The sequence below is a fragment of the Notolabrus celidotus genome, chromosome 14, assembly GCF_009762535.1.
Source record: "Notolabrus celidotus isolate fNotCel1 chromosome 14, fNotCel1.pri, whole genome shotgun sequence".
NCBI lineage: Eukaryota > Metazoa > Chordata > Actinopteri > Labriformes > Labridae > Notolabrus > Notolabrus celidotus.
The window spans coordinates 16,618,180-16,639,699 of record NC_048285.1 but is presented as its reverse complement, the minus strand read 5'-3'; the positions used below and the strand labels follow the sequence as shown (position 1 = coordinate 16,639,699).

The window sequence follows — 21,520 nt, the reverse complement described above, 5'->3', positions numbered from 1 at the left end:
TGGGCTGGGGAGATTTTCTAAAATGGGTGAGGATACTGTACAACTCAACATACTCATCCATAGTAACTAACAGTACACAATTGTTGCTTTCCCTATGCATAAAAGGACAAGACAGGGTTGTCACCTTGTCCCCACTGCTATTTTCACTTGCATTGCAGCCTCTATCTGAGGCTATAGGCTACACAGGGATGTGCATGGTATGACAGTTGATGATGCAGTTCACAAAATTGCACTTAGTGCTGACAACATTGAGTTTTTTATTCTGCAAAACCTGAGGTGTTAATACCAGCCCTTCTTTATATTATTCCTGAGAGTAGCTTCTTATCAGGTTACGAAATACACTTTGGCCAATCAGAGGTCATTCCACTATCTTATTCTGCTAGTCTAGCTTTACCCTCCAGCTGCCCCTTCAAGTGGTCCCCCACAGGTTTTACCTACCTTGGGATAAAGTTATTCATATTCTGGGTAGAAGCCAGTGCCCTGGAACTAGTATAGATTCATGTCACAGCTCTGCCTGCTAGGCTTATAGACACTAAAGCAGTTCTCACTGAGCAGGTTGGCCTGGCATAGTGTGTAGTCACTGTCAGCTCCAGAGTGTGGTACATGTTTGATGTGGGTCTCCAGGCAAGTGTGGGGGAAGTTTGAACCCTTGATAAGCGGTGCGAGGTACGTTTTCTTTACATTTGAAAAATAATTGTGAGCCGTATGTTTAAATGTTGATGTATTGTGGTGTTTTTTTCTGGCAAGGGAGGTTGCAATAACATTTGTTGTGAATTGGGGCTATAAAAATAAAGTTTGATTGATTGGATATTGTTACAAGTGCGCACGAGTATGTTAGTGTAATTGTAATGTGATTGTTATGTTTACAGTAGGATTGAAGATGTTTCACATTTGACATGCTTTTTTAACAAGAGGGTGATTTATAAATGTGCAATGGTTGTTGAATGTGAATCAAAAACTTTACATCGATCTCTACATTAATTGGAACCCGGTGTGCTTACTTGAAAAGTTATTTTGGCTTATTTGCCTTTTTTTAGTTTCACGGTGCTCAATGAAGAATAAAGAGTTTGCACCAGTCAGAGCTCTACACTGTTTTTATTGATGCCAAGGGCTGCTACTACTCCTCTTATAAGGCACCAGGAATTTACCCCAGGTCTACATTTCAATATTTTTGACGTGTGGCATAACTAATGGCTAACAACTACAATCATTCATAAAAAGTCAAGTAAAGAACACTTAAGGTTTTCTCCAGTTTTGTCATTTTATTACATCATAGTGCTTACTTCCTTAAGAACTAGTCATGCACAGTGTTATAGAGAGGTTTCTTGTCAACAAGAAAGGCTTCAAGAATTTCATATCTGCCTACCATGCATGACTATTTTCTCCTAGCTTAGGTGATGTAATGGATATTGCACTAAGGTGGGATGGAGATCCTGATAGGAGAGGAAGCCTTTAAAGTATTTAGGTCCACTTTCACTTGTAATAGACCGAGACACAGCGAAAAAAAACTTCACCACCTCCATATAACTCCTTACATACTAAAACAAATGGATCGATCATTACATTTGGCCATGTAAAGTGACTAAAGGTTAGAGAGCAGCATTTTCAGGTGACTGTTAAGAGGAATTCTGGTCAATCAATCAATCTTTATTTGTAAAGCGCCAAATCCGAGCATACGTTATCTTAAGACGCTTTTACAAACAGCAGGTCTAGACAATACTCTATGTTCAATTATTAACAAAGACCCAAGATCAAGACATGATTAGCTAGTTACAGCGGCAAGGAAAAACTTCCTTTTAACAGGCAGAAACCTCGAGCAGAACCAGACTCATGTTAGACAGCTATCTGCCTCGTCCAAGTTGGGGTTGGATAGAGGAGAATGTCTTCCCTCAGGGAAGGCTACCTCAACCCAGTTACAATTGAAACTGCAACCAATTATTTAGATTTAGCTAAAATATGCATTTCGATTAACTGAATAAGGATAAACTACTTAATGTCACATTATGGTATATGGAGATGCTACTCAGAGAACTCAAAAGATGTGCTGATACTACGATGTCACCATGATATGCAGATAGTGGATACATTCTGATCCCTCATGATCTCATTCTGTCATACACCCCTATCAGAGAAAGCAACCCAACTTAAAATCCTGAAAATTGTAAATGTTTTCATATAGATTTGATCAATTTACTATCAATAAACTTCTTTCACAATCATTTTTCAGCTTGTTAGCAACACGCTGTAGCCAAGCTGTGAGGGCGCCGAATATCAAATTAATAGTCATTTATTGTACTGTGACAGGGGCGAGGGGACACAACAGACAGACAAACAGAATCAGTACAGACATGATACGAAAACAGGATATTTAATCATGTAATCAGATGATGCTCTATTTTACTCTTAGGTCTATCAATGAAGTAAATTAAATCCATTGCAGTCTGGAGTCTGTTAACAGAGTCCAACAGTGACGGCTATCTCTTGAAAACAATCCTTTGCAGTTTGAACATGCAGTCAAAGATCCAGGAACTTGGAGTAACAGCTTGACATTGATGTCACTAGAATGCACTATTACTAAAGCAACATTTTATAGATGGATCTATCATCACACATGAGAGATTTGGGTTAGATTGCAGCATGTGCAGCAGATGTACAAACCACTACCTGTTTTGTGGTGTATCATTTAAATTTGAGTGCTTGCCATGGCCACTCCTATTGGTCGATGCCAATTTTAGAACGGCTGTTGCCAGTGCCAATAATTAGAGAGCAGATCAGCTGATGGAAATTGTGTAATGTCTTTATCATGTTGTTGTTTATGCATTTGCTAAAATGCAACAATTTAAGAATAACAAATGAGGAACAAAACTTGGCCTTGTGTACGCAGGCATCAGCCAATGCCAATTGTTTCAAAATGTCATTAATCATTATTAATCGGTCTATCTCTTATCTTTATTTCTTTTCATCACTAAGCTCTTCTCGAGCTGCATGCCAATTGTAGTACACATTTGTCTTTTTTGGCCACTTCCAGGGGTAATTTTTTGATTAATCTATTCAAAATAGTTTATGTTTTTGGAGTAAGCATATGACTTGAAGAGGCTTTTCTTATCAAGCCACATATGCTGACTTAAATTTTGTACATTTAGTAATCTCTATAGGACCCCCTTTTTTTAAATTTCAAAAGGGGGCAATGGGGTCATTTGTCAAAACCTTTTCAAACACAAGAACTTAGATTTTCCCCAGGCCTGATGTGTTTGCTAATTTTCAAAAGTTTTAGAGAATATTCACGACTTCAAAATTGCAATTCATTGGGGATGCGGAAAAAACAAACCGATTACAACAGGGTCCTCACACTAATTGGTCCTCGGACCCTAAACTGGGTGTTCCCAACTGTGGAACACCCTGCCTGAGGATCTGAGGGCTGCCCAGAGCATAAATATTTTTAAAGGCAAACTCAAGACCTACCTTTTTAGTCTTGCTTTTAACTAAGTTTTATTTTTATTCTTAATAGTTTTATCTATTTATTTATTTATTTATTTATTTATTATCTATGTAAAATTTAGTCACTTTTATTCTACTTTATTTATTTATGTACTTATTTATTTTTAGTCTTGCTTTTAACTAAGTTTTATTTTTATTCTTAATAGTTTTATTTATTTATTTATTTATTATCTATGTAAAATTTAGTCACTTTTATTCTACTCTATTTATTTATGTACTTATTTATTTTAAGTCTAGCATCTTATGTTCTTTTAATGGTTTAATATTTTAGTGTTTTATTATCTTAGAAATTTTACTTTAGTGTTTTTAATTTCCAGTTTTGAGTTTTAACATCTTATTTTACCTCCAGTGTTTCCTCATTAAGATATCATGAGAGCGTTTCCTCAGTTCGTTCAGCAACTTCTTTTTTATTTTTTTTAATTTATTTTATTTTTTATTGTTTTTATTACTATTTTTGCACATTGTGTTCTTAACCATTGATTGATTGATTGATTGATTGATTGATTGATTGATTGATTGATAGTACACTCATATATCACATTAAAGGTAAAACTTGATGTAACAAATACAATGTAATTGTGGTTTTTAATTTACTGACAATTTGGGGATATTACCTAATTTGTTAGCTTTCTTTTCTCTTCAGCAAAATCGTGTTGTTGGGGCCATGCAGCTGTACTCAGTGGACAGGAAGGTTTCTCAGCCCATTGAGGGGCATGCTGCAGGCTTCGCACAGTTCAAGATGGAGGGTAACACTGAAGAGTCAACCCTTTTCTGCTTTGCTGTGCGAGGACAGGCTGGAGGAAAAGTAAGATTTACTTGCACTGAAATATCTCAGGCTGAAAACTATAACATATACAAAATGTATTTTTTAAACTTTCCAGTGACCCTTGTGATCTTACTTTGTTATTAATATTTTTTTCTTTACCTTAATCTCCTTTTATTCTAGCTGCATATCATTGAAGTGGGGACTCCCCCCACCGGAAACCAGCCATTTCCAAAGAAAGCTGTTGATGTTTTCTTTCCACCAGAAGCACAGAATGACTTTCCTGTTGCCATGCAGGTACAAAAACTATTAAAAAGGAGACGCACAGAACTTATGTTTGTTGACCTTTTATCTTTCTTTATCAAGCTTTTTGCAAAAAAAAGAAAGAGAGGGAGCCAGTATTTCCTTGGTCAGTTTGTGGCTAAACTTATCATGCACCTTGAAAGAGTCTGTCTCCCACTGTAGATGTAAAGAAGGCATTCTTAGGAATTAGAATACATCAGTTCTATTTACAGGTGCGTTTTGTATAATGAAAAAAAATAGTGTGGTTCTAATTACAACACTTAATAAGTCATGCTGAACTTTTTTTAATTACGTGACGACACATTTTGACATGGCAATACCTATTAAGTTTTAGGTTTATTTTCATCCTTGAGAGCATTTTGATAATAATTTTAGGATCATCTTTTGCACAAAAAACAATGACTTCTCCATCTTTACATCTAGATCAGTTCCAAGCAAGATGTAGTCTTTCTCATCACCAAATATGGCTACATCCACCTGTATGACCTGGAGACTGGAACTTGTATCTACATGAATAGGATCAGCGGGGAGACTATTTTCGTCACCGCCCCCCACGAGCCCACTGCTGGTATCATTGGAGTCAATAGGAAAGGACAGGTACTATTAAGTAAACACTCTGACCCTCTACTCGTCTATTGCAGTGAAATGTCTGTCAAAATTATTTTCTTTGTAGGTTAAAATTGGTGTGAATGTTGCAAAGCATTCTACTTTTGCAGTATTTTTTGTCACTTTACCCGCTTCACATGTTTCAACTTAGAAACATTTCTGCTATGACTTTCCTTTTCCTTAATAAATATTACAACCCCAATTTGCAAAAATTTGGGACACTGTAAAATGTTATGAAAAACATAATTTGATGGTTTGCAATTCATTTAAACCCACTTATTGAAAATTTCAAAGACAACAATCCAATGTTGGAACCAGAAAATTGTACTGTTTTAAGAAAAATATATGCTCATTTTAAATTTGATGCCGGGGCGCTAGGCCGCCAGCGCCCCGGCATCAAATTTAAAATGAGCATATATTTTCCTGTCTCTCATAAGCTGTCCTATGAAATAAAGGCAAAAAGGCCCAAAAATATAACTTAAAAAATAAATTTGATGTTAGCAACACATTTCAAAAGAGTTAGGATGGGGACATATTTACCGTTGTGTTACATCAGCTCCTAACAACACTAACCCTAACCCCAAAGCACTGAACTTTGTGGAGCAGGACTGCCGGACAGCTGGAGTCATGTGACTAAGCGGTAATTACTGAATCAACAATTATCTGACTCATCTCTATATATATGTTGTCTTTATTGGCCCCTAAAAACCTCTGACCTGATGACTCCAGGCTTGTCTCGGCTCATTATGATGGGCTGTTGCTGTAGTTAAGTGAAAAATAATTATGCAGGTGTAAGCCAAGAGTTTCAGCCTGTTCCTTTTTTTGGTCACTGATCGTGGGAATTTTTTTAATTAAATCATAAGGATCAAGCACAAACAACACAATGAAATGCAAACAAAACAATCAATTAATGACAACAGGGGCACTGAACTAGGCACGCATACGTTTTGTAAGCTCCTGGCGATTTTCAAACAAATTCCTGTACATTATCCTTTTAGAAGTATTTGTACATTAGGCAATAGTTGCAAAGCCTGTGCAATGTCTCCTCACTCTTTGTTTATACCAGTCATGTTACTGACCTGCTGCCTGTTTCTAAATGATTGTGAGATCTTCCACCGTTCACGTTTTAAATACTTTTCCTGTCTTGTGTTGCTTCTGTCACAAGTTTAAATATGTTGCTGGCATATAATTTTCAAAAATAAGGACATTTCTCATTTACAGCATTTGATATGTTATCTTTGTGCAATGTTCAGTTAAATGTGGGATTTTGGTGATCTACAAATCATCACATTCTGTCATTTACATTTCACACAGTGCCCCAATGTTTTTGGAAACCAGGGTTATTGGTAGAGAAAGTATAACTGTCCATGTGTTTCATAACTAGCTTAAAACTCCTCACAGCAGCTTTGACTGAATTAAAAGTGCAGCTGTTTATGTAGTTCATACAAATACATGTTGTTGATTTAGAGTCACTTTTTTTGGGACGTCTATATTACTTAAATGTGTTAATTTGCTGTAGTGGTGATAGTTTTTTGAATAGTCTGAGTAATAACATACTCGTATGTAAGCTGAACACTGCATTTGTTTTAGGCATTAAATCCCACCCCTGCATCATCTCCTTAAGTGTTTATTGATACATCCTCCAAATGTGCTATTCCAGGTTTTGTCGGTGTGTGTGGAGGAGGAAAACATCATTCCCTACATAACTAATGTCCTCCAGAACCCAGACCTGGCTCTCCGTATGGCTGTTCGCAACAATCTAGCTGGTGCTGAGGAGCTGTTTGCCCGGAAGTTCAACACTCTCTTTGCAGCAGGGAATTACTCAGAAGCAGCCAAGGTGGCAGCCAATGCACCAAAGGTAGTGCTAGTGCACTTGGAGCACTTTCAAACAATGTGACATTACCCACAGTTCAACTTATTAATACTCCGACTGTTAAGGCTAAGCAGGTTTCTGTAGCTTAGTTTGGCAATTAAAACCCACATATGTAAAATAAGCGTTTAATGTTGCACCAAAATGGTTTATACGCAATTAGAAAAGTTAAGTAGGGATGCAGTCTTTCAGTTATATGTTTATTGACAAATTCCAGAGCAAATGCATGTACCAACATTCAGCTGATGCGACTGTTCCCCAATAACCTTCTATTCAAAAGTGACTTTCCAAAGCTAGAAAACCCCCATTGTCAATTACTTTTGTTTATTTAATTGTCTTTCTTCGCCAGGGTATCCTGCGGACCCCAGACACCATTCGCCGCTTCCAGAGTGTTCCAGCCCAACCAGGCCAGACTTCTCCTTTGCTCCAATACTTTGGTATCTTGCTGGACCAAGGCCAACTTAATAAGTTTGAGTCTCTGGAATTGTGCAGGCCTGTTCTCCAGCAAGGACGCAAGCAGCTACTAGAGAAATGGTTGAAAGAGGACAAGGTTGGTGACCAACAGTTGGTTTTAAAGTGAACAATCTTAATGTTTTCTTGGATAGATTTAATCATTTTGTCGTGAAAAATAGAAAGCAAACCGACAGGATGCTGGACGGACTCAGACTTGAAGCCCAAACATGTATTCCAAAGAAACATTGTTATTAAAATTTCTACCTGTGACTTCTCAAAAGTAAGACTGACAGACATCTCTTTGTTAGATCATGTAGCCTGGTGTTCTTCTACAGTCCAGGTCAATGTGTGCTGTTTTGTCCCTTGTTCCATATTTTGGTCTTTTTTTAAACTTTATTGTTTGTGTGTGTGCTCATTTGTTTACAGCTGGAGTGCTCAGAGGAGCTTGGAGACTTGGTGAAGTCCGTAGATCCTACTCTTGCCCTCAGTGTCTACCTTAGAGCCAACGTTCCTAATAAAGTTATTCAGTGCTTTGCAGAAACTGGACAGTTCCAAAAGATTGTGCTGTATGCCAAAAAGGTTTGTGACAATTTTTGTGATTTGTTTTATATGTTTGTCTGTTATGTATTACAAAAGACTATTTTGCAATGTTGAAATATGTGTTCAATTGTTTTCTTGTGGTTCCATTGTAGCTACAGCACAACCCAGGTTAATTGCAGATTTCAATGATCTGTTGTCCTTTTAGGTGGGCTACACTCCAGACTGGATCTTTTTGCTAAGGAATGTTATGCGAATCAGTCCAGAACAGGGCCTGCAGTTTTCCCAGATGTTGGTTCAAGATGAAGAACCCCTTGCTGATATTACACAGGTAACAAAAGAAACCAACATCACTATAACTGATTTCTACAAGTACCTACTGTTTGCGCCGGCAAAGTAAAGAACTGGGTTTTACCTACTTTTCATCAGCATGTTTGGGCGGTTTACTGTCAATTTCAGTATATCTTAAAGTTAAAGCCTTAAGTTAAGAAGATAATCTCATGCTACTATGGCCAGGTCTCTACCGAAAGAGAGATTTGAATCTCAATGGAACTTCCTGGTTAGATAAAGGTTAAATTAAAAAAATGTAACCAAGAAATGGTCATTCGAAAAAGAGAATTATGCAATTATATTGAAAGCTAATAAACTAACTAGGGCTGTCTCAATATACTAGTTTTGATTATAACCGTCTTAAAAAAAAAAAAACAGGAATATTGATATTGTTCTAAAAATAAGCATACGGTAATACCGTGTAACTAATATCAGATTTTTTGAAATTGATTTTATTTAATTTTTTCTAATATTTCTCCGATTTTATTGATTTGATTATCATGATTTTATATTTGAAGTATTTTATATCACTTTACTTTATACTTCTACCCATTGCTGTTGTATTCTGTCTCTGTTCTTTTGTGATGCACTTTGGGCTGCATGCTTGAATGTATGAAAGGTGCTTTATTAATAGAAATGAGCTGAGTTGAGTTGAGAATTGCTTCATGGTAAGGAGTGTTAGTGGATCTTTATGCTGGTTGACCAGCTAGCAAGCTAGCCTTAATCGCAAGGTGTGGGGGCCACCTCTGCAACTGACAGTCTGAGGAGATGACGGATGAAGGTAGGGTACTCTACCTGCACCAAAAAAAGTTTCCTTGCAACTTAAGTAGGTAAAAGGTTTTTGGGAAGGCCACACTAATCGTGAAAGGTGAACATCCGAAAGATTGACAAGTATATTGATTTTTTTTCTATTGTGTTTTCAGATAGTCGATGTGTTTATGGAGTACAACCTGATCCAGCAGTGTACGTCGTTCTTACTTGATGCCTTGAAGAACAACAGGCCTATGGAAGGACAATTGCAGACACGACTGCTGGAAATGAATCTTGTCCACGCACCACAGGTATGTAAGAATCAGAAATTCACAGATAGGTTTCGGAGGCATAATTCAAAATGCTAGAATGAGTACAAATATCTGCTTGTTATTTCTTTATATATTGCTTTTGAAAAAACCTTAAGTTTTTCTTTCTTCTTATAAAAGACTACGTTTCTCTTTCAAGTTCCATGTTAACAAAGCTTTAACATCATTAAATTGTATCTGCTTCTGTTTGATGTTTTGTAGGTTGCAGATGCTATCCTAGGAAATCAAATGTTTACCCACTACGATCGTGCTCATGTTGCACAGCTGTGTGAAAAGGCTGGTCTCCTGCAGAGGGCACTGGAGCATTATACCGACCTGTACGACATAAAACGGGCTGTGGTGCACACACACCTTCTTAACCCTGAGGTAGAGCACAGGCTATGAGCACAAAATAATACTGGCAATGACAATACACAAGTGAATGAATAAATAAAAAGAATAAATCTCTTATCATGTATTGGTATGTGAATGCTATATTTTCTTTCATCTATGTCTTTATCTTTTGTCTGCAGTGGTTGGTTAATTTCTTTGGCTCCTTATCAGTGGAGGACTCTTTAGAGTGTCTGAGGGCAATGCTGTCGGCAAACATCCGACAAAACCTTCAGATCTGTGTCCAGGTCGCCTCTAAGTATCATGAGCAGCTCTCTACTCAGTCCCTCACGGAACTTTTTGAGTCCTTCAAGAGCTTTGAAGGTAACATGGGAGCATAAGTGTTACATAGTCTTATATTCCATGCTCATTTTAAGAAAAGAACAAGCTTTAAAGTCGTTTGGGGGTTTTCATTGTCTTTCAGGCTTGTTCTACTTCCTGGGGTCCATTGTGAACTTCAGCCAAGATCCAGAGGTCCACTTCAAATATATACAGGCTGCCTGCAAGACAGGTCAGATCAAAGAAGTGGAAAGAATATGCAGAGAGAGTAACTGCTACGACCCTGAACGTGTGAAGAACTTTCTCAAGGTAAACAGTAAACAAGTGTGAGCGTGACATCACTGATAGAATGATAACAACCCTAACATTTTGTCTCTATTTTACCCAGGCTACTGTTTAACATAAAAAAGCTAATTTCAATGTTTTCTTCATTTCTTCATAGGAAGCCAAGCTCACTGACCAACTGCCTTTGATCATTGTGTGTGACCGCTTTGATTTTGTCCATGATCTGGTTCTTTACCTTTATCGCAACAGCCTCCAAAAATACATCGAAATCTACGTCCAGAAGGTACGCTATTACCTCTAAACATGCAGTTGTGTTTAAAATGAAAATAATGGAAAAGAGGTAGCTGCATGTTAACATCATTTCTATTCAACCATTAGTGAAATTAAATACTATGATTAACTCCAAACTCTATCCTTTATCATATGCTTCCTCTTTCCCCAGTTTTATACACACCAATCAGCCATAGCATTATGATCACTGACAGGTGAAGACAATAACATTGTTTTTCTCTTTACAATGGCACCTCGGAGGGTGGGATATGTTTCGGGTGATATGAACTTTTTGTCCTTGAAGTTAATGTGTTGGAAGCAGGGAAGATGGTCATGTGTATGGATATGAGCAACTTCAACAAGGGCCAAATTCTGATGGTAAACTGGGTAAGAGGCTTTCCAAATGTACAGCGTCTGTTCCGGTCCAAGAAGGAAAATGGGTGACAGTGACAAGGCTCACTGATGTGTATGGGGAGCAAAAGCTGGACTGTGAGTTGCTCTTTGTGCAGTTTGTGGAGCATTAAACTCTTTGTGCATGCTTTGTGAATTAGACAATGTCTTCTGGCTCATTTGCACCAATTTTGTGGGCACAAATCCTTTAGTGAATCAAGCCCTGAATTTTTAGCCACCTCATATTCCAGCCAACCCCAGCGGTCTTGCCAGTATAGTTGGATCTTTCTCTCCCTTCTCTCATAATCCCTGTGACTCTCTCTCTCTCTCTCTCTCTCTCTCTCTAGATTCTCCTGGTGATTTTCTTTTCTTTACCTTTACTTTTAATTTTTGCCTGTGTTTTGGCCTGGAAGTGGTCGTTTTAAAAACAATAGCTTGCTAAAGTCTGTGTCCGAGAGTACACTTTGAGGAGTGACAGGGGCAAAACTGGCAGCAGCCTCTTTCAACTATGAAACACAGGCTCAACAAACTCATATGCTTAACCCCAGTATCACAGAAAAACGATTGGAAAGTATGTGGCTGGATCTCTTAAGACAGTATTTTAAATGGTCTGAAAATGCCAGTGAAGTTCGCAATCAGCTGGCCTGGAGTCTGTCAATCATGCACCAGGTCAGCAGGCCAGTTATAATCTCAAAACCTGCAGTTTATTGTGTATAAGGCTTGATAGCCATAAACCGGCCTGGTCTGGCAGCCCATGGTGACTGTCCACCCCCAAAGTGCCTACAATGGTCATGTGAGCATCAGAACTTGACCACAGAGCTATGGAAGTGCGGTCCATTGAGGTCCTATCTCACAACTTAAAGGACTTGAATGATCTGCTGCTAACTTCTTCAATCAATCAATCAATTAATCTTTATTAATATTTATTGAATCACAAAAAACGTTATCTCAGCACGCTTTTACAAACAAAGCAGGTCTAGACCATACTCTATGTTTAATTATTAACAAAGACCCAACAGCAAGACAAGATACGATCCAATCCCCTTTTACTGACAGGACTTGATCTTATATCATCTTAATCCACCATGAGCATTGCACCTCCCAGTATTTAGCTAGTTACAGCAACAAGGAAAAACTTTCTTTCTTTTAACAGGCAGATACCTCAAGCAAAACCAGACTCATGTTAGACAGCCATCTGCTTCGACCAAGTTGGGGTTGGAAAGAAGGATAGAGGAGAATAAGAGAGAGAGAGAGCAATGGAAGTGATGAAACGGATAGTAGTAGTGGTAGTAGTAGTAGTAGCATTAGTAGCAGCTGTTGCCGCTGGAGTCCGGCACGCCTGTAGAAGCGGGAGTCTGGGACGTCCACAGCAGCAGGCTGTCTATGGCAGTGATCTTGGATCCAGATACTGCAACACACCCTCAGAGGTCTAGCAGAGTCCATGTGTTAAACAGCCCTGACCTGACATGCAGGGGGCCTACACATTATTTTGCAGATGGTCATAATGTTATAGCTGATGGGTGATGGGTATACGTTTATGGGTGTTGCTAAGCATGCTACAGATTGAACTGCTATGCTCCATTTGAAGTTACACTTTTGTTTTTCAGTTGTCTGTGAAAATATAGTGGCTCAATTATCATCTATTCCAGGTGAATCCAAGCCGTCTGCCTGTAGTCATTGGAGGGTTACTGGACGTCGATTGTGCAGAAGATGTGATTAAGAATCTGATCCTGGTGGTTAGAGGGCAGTTTTCGACAGATGAACTTGTGGCTGAAGTGGAGAAAAGAAATCGGTATGAAGAGAAAAACTATTTGAGCAACATGGCAAAAGTATAATCAGCTCTTTGAGTGACCTTTCATCTGATCTTATCTTGTCTTATCTTATCTAGTAATAGTCAGAATGTTTTTTTCATCAGGCTTGCTACAGTTCTGTAAAATCCTGACTGTGTGTATATCTACAGACTGAAGCTGCTGCTGCCTTGGTTGGAGGCTCGTATTCATGAAGGGTGTGAGGAGCCTGCTACCCACAATGCTCTGGCCAAGATCTACATTGACAGTAACAACAACCCTGAGCGCTTCCTGAGGGAGAACCCTTTCTATGACAGCCGCGTGGTTGGCAAGTACTGTGAGAAGCGAGACCCTCACCTTGCCTGTGTGGCTTATGAAAGAGGACAGTGTGACCAGGAGCTGATCCACGTGAGTTTAAATTAAAATCATGTTCTATTGAAAGCAAAAAGAACAGCATTTTGATAGTTATGTAGATGCATTGCTCCTCACTTTATTCATTGATGTTTCTTGTGTTTCTTCTAATGTACATACATTCCTAAATCAAGACATTTCTGATCTGTAAATGTCTCATGTTAATTCCTTTTTAAATACATCTCAGGTATGCAATGAGAACTCGCTGTTCAAGAGTCTCTCCCGCTACCTTGTGCGTCGCAAGGACACTGAGCTGTGGGCAAGCGTGCTGCTGGAAACCAACAATTACAGAAGGCCTCTAATTGACCAGGTTAGAGTCCATGACATCTCCTGTACCAAATTATGCAACATTATATAATTTACAATTTTTCATGTAAAAATTGGGTTTCAATACAAAAGCTGTAGTGAGATCAGGTCCATTGTTCCTCTCTGCTGCAGGTTGTTCAGACAGCACTGTCTGAGACCCAGGATCCAGAGGAAGTCTCTGTCACAGTCAAGGCTTTCATGACTGCTGACCTCCCTAATGAGCTCATTGAGCTTCTGGAGAAGATTGTCCTGGATAATTCTGTTTTTAGTGAGCACAGGTGAGAAGGTTTGAGGGCACTTGTATTTCATTTTTTTGTCTTTCTTTTCTAAAATGATGCATTTGAAGTTTCCAAAGCATTCCAGATATTTGTAAGACATAAGTAAGCAACAGGTCTTCTAAGTAGTGGTTTGTTCCAGTTTCTTTGAAAGAAGCTTCATAAACTATGATTATTTTAGAAAAACACTCATTAATTCATTAATGATTTGCTTTTTTGGACATAGAGAACAATGCACTTACTGAAACTGTCTTTGTTGTTTGTTCCAGAAACCTCCAGAATCTGCTCATCCTAACAGCAATTAAAGCTGATCGAACACGTGTTATGGAGTACATCAACCGCTTAGACAACTACGATGCCCCAGATATTGCAAACATTGCCATCAGCAATGAACTTTTTGAAGAGGCATTTGCCATTTTTCGAAAATTTGATGTTAACACCTCTGCTGTACAGGTCAGCTGCTAACTAATAGCTGTCATACTCAGCACATTATGAAATCATGTTCATGACCCTTATTACAAAATGATTGTGTTCGATGAACCATGACCCCTGCATCTTGCTGTCCATATTTGTCCAGGTTCTGATCGAGCACATTGGTAACCTAGACAGAGCTTATGAGTTTGCTGAGCGCTGCAATGAGCCACCAGTGTGGAGTCAGCTGGCAAAGGCCCAGCTCCAGAAGGGCATGGTCAAGGAAGCCATTGACTCTTATATCAAGGCCGATGACCCTTCTGCTTACATGGAGGTGGGACAAGCCGCTGCCCAAGGCGGTAAGATGCGCTCTACCTTCTTTGCTCATTTGGTGCAAGGATTTGTTATCTGTTTTGTCACTTATTGATTTTATTAATTTGTGAAAAACTTAAAATAGTGTTTTGGTAACATAACAGTTTATCAAAATTGTTTGTTGTGTACAGGAAACTGGGAGGACCTGGTGAAGTTTCTGCAGATGGCCCGTAAGAAGGCCCGCGAGTCTTATGTTGAAACAGAGTTGATCTTTGCCCTTGCCAAGACTAACCGCTTGGCTGAACTGGAAGAGTTCATCAATGGACCCAATAATGCTCACATTCAGCAAGTATGTCCTGGGAATCATACTGCATACACTCGTCTACACTGCTGTGTCTGCTCCATTCTCTAAAACTACTGCTTAATTATCTTGGCTGTTTACAGTTGCTTTTTTACTGTTCATCTTTCTTCAGGTGGGCGATCGTTGCTATGATGATAAGATGTACGATGCGGCGAAACTGCTTTACAACAATGTGTCGAACTTTGGCCGTCTGGCCTCCACTCTTGTGCACTTGGGAGAATACCAGGCAGCTGTGGATGGAGCTCGCAAGGCCAACAGCACCCGCACCTGGAAAGAGGTAAGAAATTAGTATCAGGTTTTATATTTCTTCTTACGTATTTTAGAGTCATTTTTTCTCTTTGCAGTACTTTGCACTCTACAGGATCCATAACATTGAAATCCAGATGGTGTACTGTGCAGACACCTACAGTATGTTTAACTTTCATATGACTCTTTTCTCTTTCAGGTGTGTTTTGCTTGTGTGGATGGGACAGAGTTTCGCCTTGCCCAAATGTGTGGCCTTCATATTGTCGTCCATGCAGATGAGCTGGAGGAACTCATCAACTACTACCAGGTAACTGGGGAGACTGGGGGCAACTTGACAAACTTCCATATGTCTTTTGTTTACTCATATAAAGATGTGTGTTTAGTCTCAATAAGTCTATCTGTACTCAATAGGACCGTGGTTACTTTGAAGAGCTGATTACCATGTTGGAAGCTGCCCTAGGTCTGGAACGTGCTCACATGGGTATGTTTACTGAGCTGGCCATCCTCTATTCAAAATTCAAACCCCAGAAGATGAGGGAGCACCTGGAGCTCTTCTGGTCCCGCGTCAACATCCCAAAGGTAGACAAGTGCAACCGCTCCAAAAAGCATCACTTGGATGAACACTCATATTATTTACTCTTGAGAATCTTGATGATCTGCTGACAACTTTATAAATGAATAATAACCTGTGTGTTCATCAGGTTCTTAGGGCAGCAGAGCAGGCCCACCTCTGGGCAGAGCTTGTGTTTCTCTACGACAAATATGAGGAATATGACAACGCCATCATCACCATGATGAACCACCCATCTGATGCCTGGAAAGAGGGCCAGTTCAAAGACATTGTCACCAAGGTAAAAAGAAAAAAAATAAATTGGGAAACTCGATTATTGGTGGTAGCTGTCATTCTAGCTACCAGTTCAATAAGCAACAGTACCATGGCTTTATACTGACCAGTGATTGCTGTAGTAATGGTTAGATTGAGGCCATGGTACTATTGCTTACAGAAACATTATTGTTGTTACTCTGTTGAATTGAGTTTTTTCTTATTTCAGGTGGCCAATGTTGAGTTGTACTACAAGGCAGTCCAATTTTATCTAGAGTTCAAACCAATGTTACTGAACGACCTGCTCATTGTCCTTTCTCCAAGACTGGACCACACACGTGCTGTTAACTTCTTCAGTAAGGTAAACCTTTCTCTGATAGTTTTCTTGTATTTGTTAACAAAATGTCTTACAAGATTAAACCATGTGTGTAAAGTAATAAGGGACTGGTGTAAGGTGTCCTGCCGAGAAAAAAAGGACAACAAAAACAATAGTTGAAGGAAATATCATGAGAGATTGCTGAAATCTCTACTGTGGTCTTTACAGTAAAATGTGTTTACAGTTGACTATTACACTGGGGTGTGCATGCGCTGTGTGGTGCTTTTGGGCAAGGAGACAGACTGTTGGTAACTGAGTGTGTTCTACCCAGAGAATGTTTATTATAATTGAATGCACAATAGCTCCCCTGAGTGAAGCCATAACTTTTAAAGTTCTCCCTGGTGACTGCCTGCAGTGCAGGTGAGAGAAAACGTAAGATACACAAACACAAACACATGACCATGAGTGTCGGCTTTAAATCAGCACAAGAACCTGTTATGCTGTCGATAGTACTGACCTGAGGTATCGGTTCTCCTTGAGCTCTGCACTTCTTTGTAGACATCAAAGAGAAAGAGCGTCAGAGAGACACCTTAGAAAAGCATCCTTGTCTTTGCAGTGACTGAAAACCTCCAGACGAAAAAATCAAAACCCTTATGAACACTATAAACAGTTTTGTCATGTATCCATAGACGGGCTATAGAGACTCCTTAATAGTGTGGGAAATCAAGACAAATATTACGGTAGACACAGCAACAAAAAGCCAAATTCTGCTGTGGAGTTGCTTGTAGCTTCAGTGCATGCGCTGGAACCTTGTGTGGTGTCTTCATATCATCGAGCACTTTATATGTTTCAGTGTGAAAAATTATCAACTTCTTCATCCACTCATAAATAAGGGCCATTGGTCTACCTCAGATCTATACAGTGACAATGGTGCAGACTTTCATGGTGAGGAAATTAGAGATATGGTAGAAAACTTTAACATTGAGATAAAAACAACAGTTGGATCTAAGGCTTGTTCTTACAGGCATGGCAAAAGGAAGAGAGTGCACAATAGCATCAGTAAAAACAAGCTGCACAATATGATTACAGCAATGTCATTAGTAGTCTGTCTTAGTGTACAGAGGGGTGCAGAGCAATGGCAGATTGATCTTTGATGCCTTTACATAGCAAAAAAATGTGTAAATGGTGTGCCTGCCCAGGTATAGAAGACCTGTGTATAAGAAGCACTGCTTTACCTATCACCATGTGAAGAAATCAGGCTGAAGAGAGGTGGTAGGATATCGATGTCATTGGAGGTGTCTGTTCAGCCAGCCCCAATTGTTAAATTCTACTCCAACTGCAAACGCAGACCAGAAGACATTCCATTTCGAAAATCCACACCCTGTTATTGTCTTTCAGCAGGCTAACCAAACTTCAGGAAGTGAATCCCCAGATTAAGTTTATATTCCTTGTTGGGTGTGAGAAGCATGGAAACTTCTGTTATTTAGGAAGAGATTTTATATCTGTTTCTGGTGCAGTACACATAAATTAAGATCCTACAACCCCTTTACATGCTTGCAGCTCATGCCATAGAGAGGGATGCCTTCCTTCAAGCAACTTAAAAAGAGTAAATTAAATTAAATATAGGTAGTAGTTTAGCATCCAATACCAAAAATGACACATTGCAGTTTATGAATGAAACAAGTAATCTGTAAGCTCAAAGCTTAAAAAAGTGACTCTCAGGTTTCAGCATATGTGGAACTATGATGCTCTGAATTTGATTGATTTCAATTACCCATCTCCTTGAAACCTAGATGCAGGTACACGAGGAGGAGCTCTAATTGCTCTAATGAGAGAACAAGGGAGGTTTCCCCCCTCTGTTGACAACCCTTGCAATGTCAGATGGAATAGACAATGCTATTTTTTGCCACTCTTTTCTCTGAGCTCTCTACTACACATACTGGACTGAATTATCTTCCATGTGTCTGTGTGAGCGTACTGGTTCATGCTCTCAAGTCAACCAAAGGGGTCACAAAGAAAAGACTCTGGTTGGAAGAAAATTACAAACTGCTCTGCTCAGGCACAAAGGCCAAACTTGATGACTGTTACCTACAAAAAAGGGACATCTGTTCTGATACCTTTGAAGGTGCAAATTGCAGTAGTATGCCCTATGTGCTTGATACTTTGTTGCCTTAGTACCTAGGATTTAACCCCTTTAAAAATGACTGTTTTGTTTAAAGTCACCTTATACATGTCTTTCAGAAGACTTAAAGTTGTAAAGCTGGTTTTATTTAGTTATTCAAAGTTTTTTGTTGTTCATTTAAATTATAAGGAGATTGTTAACATGTGTTTCTACCATGCATGGTCTTTGTAAAATGTGCTTTGGAGCTGATTGTTGAACTGGGGGGACCCTATGTGGCTTATGGTTGGGGTAACTGTGTTTCCCCTGAATTGACTTAGACGTGTTTATTATAGGTAACAAAAATGAACAGTGATGACTTTTCTTTTTTTTGTATCACTAATTGTTTAGGTGAAACAGCTGCCACTGGTTAAGCCCTACTTAAGGTCTGTCCAAACTCACAACAACAAATCTGTGAATGAGGCACTCAACATCCTCTTCATCAATGAGGAAGATTACGCGGTATATCATTTCAATATTGCACAATTAAGAATCATATCTTTAAGTCATTTTAAAATGTCTTTGTCTACATCAAATGCTGTTTTTTTCCTGAATGTTCACCAGACAGATAAATATGTCTCCAAGTCTCCTTCTCAGATGTGTTTCATATATGCTCTCAATCTCATCTAGGCACTGCGCACTTCCATCGACGCCTATGACAATTTTGACAACATCTCATTGGCCCAGGGCCTGGAGAAGCACGAATTAATTGAGTTTAGGAGGATTGCAGCCTATCTATTCAAGGGCAACAACCGCTGGAAACAAAGTGTTGAGCTTTGCAAGAAGGACAAGCTTTACAAGGTACATATTTAACTTTAATTATTACACAGCTGTGTTTACTTCTTGATTCTGATTGGTGGTTCCATAACATCATTTCATAGCAATGGTCTGCTATCTCTCAATAGTAGAGTTGCTATGATGAACAGAGTGATACTAGGGCTGTGACTCTAATCACAGACACTGCAGAATCAACTCTTATCATATCGATGCACAGAAAGAAGTACGTTAAGCTGGACATTGGTTACATGCAGCGGGAAAACCATAAGAGACCAAAACAGGAAAAAGGCAGGATAAGTTCGGTATCGTGTCCACTGCCACCAATTTTACCGCTGGCAGCGCCAGTTTTCTGTACAAACTCATTGGGCCTCATTCACTAATAGATGTGTAGAAATGTTCTTACTCTGCGCATAAAATAAGTGCATACGCAAAATCACCATCGGATTCATGACACGTGCGTAACAGGCAATTTTTGTTCTCACCACCTTACGTATGTTAGTGAATCAGAATAATTCTAAAATGACAGGTGCGTGCCCGCAACCTGCAATCAGCATACTACCACGCCCACCTCCAGTCAATATAATTAATAGTTGTATAATTCACCAAAATTAACTGGCTGAACTAAAATTCAAAATGTCAGATATCTTCACTGTCCTGTCAGTCAAAATTATGCAGTTGTTAATATGCCTTTGTCCCTTCAGGATGCCATGCAGTATGCATCAGAGTCTAAAGACATTGAGCTGGCAGAGGAGCTCCTGGCTTGGTTTCTGACGGAAGACAAGAGGGAATGTTTTGCAGCCTGCCTTTTTACCTGCTACGACTTACTGCGGCCTGATGTGGTGCTGGAGACCGCTTGGCGACACAACATTATGGACTTCTCCATGCCATACTTCATCCAGGTCATGAGGGAGTACCTCTCTAAGGTGAGTTGGCCAGAGGTAACCAAAGTACATCGCTTTTTGAGGAAAAAAAAATCATTCAACCACAAAGGCACTTAAGTGAAAAAAGGTAATTTAATGGTAGTTGTCCAATATGTTGAGTATATTTCTCTTGTTAGGATTGAATACTTATGAGACAGTGTTTGCGAAGACAAAGATAAAGCCCCCCCAGTACTTTATATTCTTTCCTACATGCATGCTCATTGTCGTAGTTAAGTGTCATTATTGGATTTCTATTCATTTAAGCTACTTTTTCATACAAATGTGTTAAAGCAGAGATCCTAAATGCTTTGATGCTTGACTTGTGATTGGTCCCTTTTAGATGCACTGCACTGCTTAACATCTCAGGACTTTGCTAGTAAGGTCTGCAAATGGGAATACTAGTGTCAAACAAAACATTAAATGGACTTAACAGTATAGGACAGAGTTAGTGTGATGTGCTATTGAGCTGATTAGTGAATAGAATGAGGAGGACAGGGTGTTGATGTCATTGTCAACATTGTTGCTTTATGCTATTTTCTCATTCCTTTTTACTTTTCTAGTTACTCTTTTGTTAACTTTCTGTCAGGCAAGCTATTTCCAGTACTGAGAATGGCTGACTAGGAAAAGCTCCCATTGTGAGATACATGTCTGAAAGGGAAACTCTGACTTTAATTTGAGTGCATATGTGCAAAAGCCAGAAGAGTTTAAACTGGGGATGTGCCTGTTAAGTCGACTACACAATTAAACGTTGTCGCCATGGCTATTCGACACCAGACTTACTAGTCAGTTGAAGGGTCATTGATATTTGTATTCTTGTAGGACTGAGACGTGGGTAATTTGTTGTGTTTGAGCTGTAGCGCTGCGATCCGTCTCTAGCAGAGCTGTAGTTCCGGTTGTTGACGACTATTATCCAGTTGTAAAGAAGTACAAAAGCAGATTGCATCTCATAGCATAGCGCAAATATTTGTAGCTTGGTAGTATTTTGCTATAGAAAATTAAAGTTGTATGTAAGCAGTGTCTATTTAACTCAAAAGGAGCCATGCTTCACAAACACAGGCATGTAGACGTCAAATTGCAGGGAGGAAACATCAGTCACATTAAGAAAACCTGCTGACATTGTTTACCAGCAGACTCTGCGATCTCATAGTTAGCATTGCCACATAAAGTGTTTTTGACTTTTTTCTTAGCTTTTTCTTACCTTTGGACTTGTCAGCAAGTCAGAATTAAAATTTCTGTTTAAACAACTAGCAAACTAGTGGCTTTGTAATATCCCTAGTTTAAACTCACAGTTGTCTCTATCACCACATATTTGTATTTCATTTTTAAAGCTCGTATCCGGTAGCATCAACTTCACAGTACCAGAGAGATCTTAAGACTCCATAAGT

The 21,520-nt window shown here is 39.1% G+C and overlaps 1 protein-coding gene across 3 annotated transcripts in view; it reads left to right on the top strand.

Moving 5' to 3' along the window:
• Window positions 1-21,520, top strand: part of LOC117825242 (clathrin heavy chain 1-like) — a 43,144-nt gene that overhangs the window by 13,613 nt on the left and 8,011 nt on the right. For all 3 annotated transcript variants that reach the window (XM_034700964.1, XM_034700962.1, XM_034700963.1), the window contains 27 exons: window positions 4,142-4,303; window positions 4,445-4,558; window positions 4,988-5,161; window positions 6,831-7,028; window positions 7,390-7,590; window positions 7,920-8,072; window positions 8,239-8,361; window positions 9,284-9,421; window positions 9,641-9,805; window positions 9,952-10,132; window positions 10,233-10,396; window positions 10,530-10,655; window positions 12,682-12,824; window positions 12,993-13,227; window positions 13,418-13,540; window positions 13,669-13,814; window positions 14,081-14,264; window positions 14,389-14,581; window positions 14,726-14,883; window positions 15,008-15,172; window positions 15,341-15,448; window positions 15,553-15,720; window positions 15,843-15,992; window positions 16,194-16,325; window positions 18,790-18,900; window positions 19,069-19,239; window positions 19,917-20,138. In XM_034700964.1, the coding sequence (XP_034556855.1) occupies window positions 4,142-4,303; window positions 4,445-4,558; window positions 4,988-5,161; window positions 6,831-7,028; window positions 7,390-7,590; window positions 7,920-8,072; window positions 8,239-8,361; window positions 9,284-9,421; window positions 9,641-9,805; window positions 9,952-10,132; window positions 10,233-10,396; window positions 10,530-10,655; window positions 12,682-12,824; window positions 12,993-13,227; window positions 13,418-13,540; window positions 13,669-13,814; window positions 14,081-14,264; window positions 14,389-14,581; window positions 14,726-14,883; window positions 15,008-15,172; window positions 15,341-15,448; window positions 15,553-15,720; window positions 15,843-15,992; window positions 16,194-16,325; window positions 18,790-18,900; window positions 19,069-19,239; window positions 19,917-20,138 (4,308 nt within the window). The remainder of the gene's footprint in view (window positions 1-4,141; window positions 4,304-4,444; window positions 4,559-4,987; window positions 5,162-6,830; window positions 7,029-7,389; window positions 7,591-7,919; window positions 8,073-8,238; window positions 8,362-9,283; window positions 9,422-9,640; window positions 9,806-9,951; window positions 10,133-10,232; window positions 10,397-10,529; window positions 10,656-12,681; window positions 12,825-12,992; window positions 13,228-13,417; window positions 13,541-13,668; window positions 13,815-14,080; window positions 14,265-14,388; window positions 14,582-14,725; window positions 14,884-15,007; window positions 15,173-15,340; window positions 15,449-15,552; window positions 15,721-15,842; window positions 15,993-16,193; window positions 16,326-18,789; window positions 18,901-19,068; window positions 19,240-19,916; window positions 20,139-21,520) is intronic.